This window comes from Monodelphis domestica, chromosome 7, assembly GCF_027887165.1.
Source record: "Monodelphis domestica isolate mMonDom1 chromosome 7, mMonDom1.pri, whole genome shotgun sequence".
Lineage (NCBI taxonomy): Eukaryota > Metazoa > Chordata > Mammalia > Didelphimorphia > Didelphidae > Monodelphis > Monodelphis domestica.
In genome coordinates, this window is record NC_077233.1 from 7,848,167 (window position 1) to 7,849,648 (window position 1,482).

Sequence of the window (1,482 nt, forward strand, 5' to 3'; positions counted from 1 at the left end):
GCACCTGCATCTCTGCCCACCCCCAGCCCAAAAGGAAGTGCCTCTAAGAAAGCAGAGTTGGGAGTGGCCTTTCTGCTCTTTGGTCCCAACCTTCAAGGCTCCTCCCATCCCAATCCCAATGTAATATGAAGACTGATCAATAGAGGGAGAGTCTTTGGAGCAAGTTTAGAACCAGGACCCAGAAGAAAGGGTCAAGAGAGAATCTCTCTGGTGTCTTACAGCTAGGAGCATGGGGGGAACCCTTCTCTTGCTTTTGCTTTCCCTACTTCCTGGTAAGTCTGTTGTGGCATTGGAGATGGGGTTTGGATGATGACACATTGGTTGACTGGGGTTGGGTGATGACCCAAGGCTTCCTTATCCTCTTCTCTCCTGATGGTTTAATTCTCATTGCAGCTCACCTGTCCTGTGCCCACATGAAGCAGGAGGTCTCTGTCACAGGCATTCAGGGAGACTCAGCTCGAATGACCTGTCAGGTCTCTAATGCTGCTTCCAGCTGGATACACTGGTACCGGTTTCAGGATGGGAAGCCCCCACAGCGCCTTCTCTACTTGTCCCGGGTATCAGGCGAGCTGCGTTTTGATGAGGGCTTTGGCAGTAATAAATTTCATGCTTTTAAGGATCAGTTTAATGGTGAGAAGTTTATCTTGTTAATCAAAAAGCTGGAAGTGAGAGACAGTGGCACGTATTACTGCGCTATCTGGGACTGGGACTACCACAGTGCACCAGGATGCATCTCCTCCCCACACAAAAGGCCCTGCTGGAAACAACTTGGAGCAGCTAGTGCTGAACAAAGCAGGGAAAGCTTCTGCTTCAACCCTACCCTGTCCTTACTCTCCTCAGCCTGTGCAGGACCTCAGCCAATCTTCCCTCCATGGATGGGGAAAGTCCTTCCTTGAGCCCAACATACCCCACCACCCTCCTCTCATCTAAACCCTTGAGAAAATTCATTGAGGATGTACAAGTCCATCCTCAAATTCCCCAAGGCTAACTGAACACCAAGTGTTTATGCTTGGACAACTCTCTAAGGTAAGGTTAAAGGTCACAATGTAATAAGAAGACTGGCCAGTGGAGGGAGAGTCCTTGGAGCAAGCTTGGATTTGCCCCCTCTCATGGATTACATGAGGAATGCCAAAGGAGCTAAATTCTGAAGCGAGCTTACACACCAAAAGATGGATACAGTCTTCCCTTGGCTCCTTTGTCTGTTTACTTCCTGACTTTGATGGACCCAAGAACTCCTTAGAGCTGCAAAGTGGGAGAGGAGCTGTGGATGTCCTGATTCCCACCCTCTTGCCACGTGTCCTTGAACACACAGCACCTCTTTTGGTATGTGTTTCTTCTTTCCTGGTCTTGGACAATTGAATATTCCAAGAAGGGAGTACCCAAGTGACTGGTGAGACTGGAAGAGCCATCAAAGCCATCAAGAGTGGCTGATGCCAAGAACAACATTATCCACTTCCAGGGAGAAGTCAGCCTGATGGTGGA

At 49.2% G+C, this 1,482-nt stretch overlaps 1 gene segment (V, D, J or C); it reads left to right on the plus strand.

Annotated features, from left to right (window-relative positions):
* Positions 1–338: 338 nt before the first annotated feature.
* On the plus strand, positions 339–896 carry TRGV1.5 (T cell receptor gamma variable 1.5). The segment is given in 1 exon segment: positions 339–896. A coding segment is annotated over 1 exon segment (558 nt).
* The last annotated feature ends 586 nt before the right edge of the window (positions 897–1,482 follow it).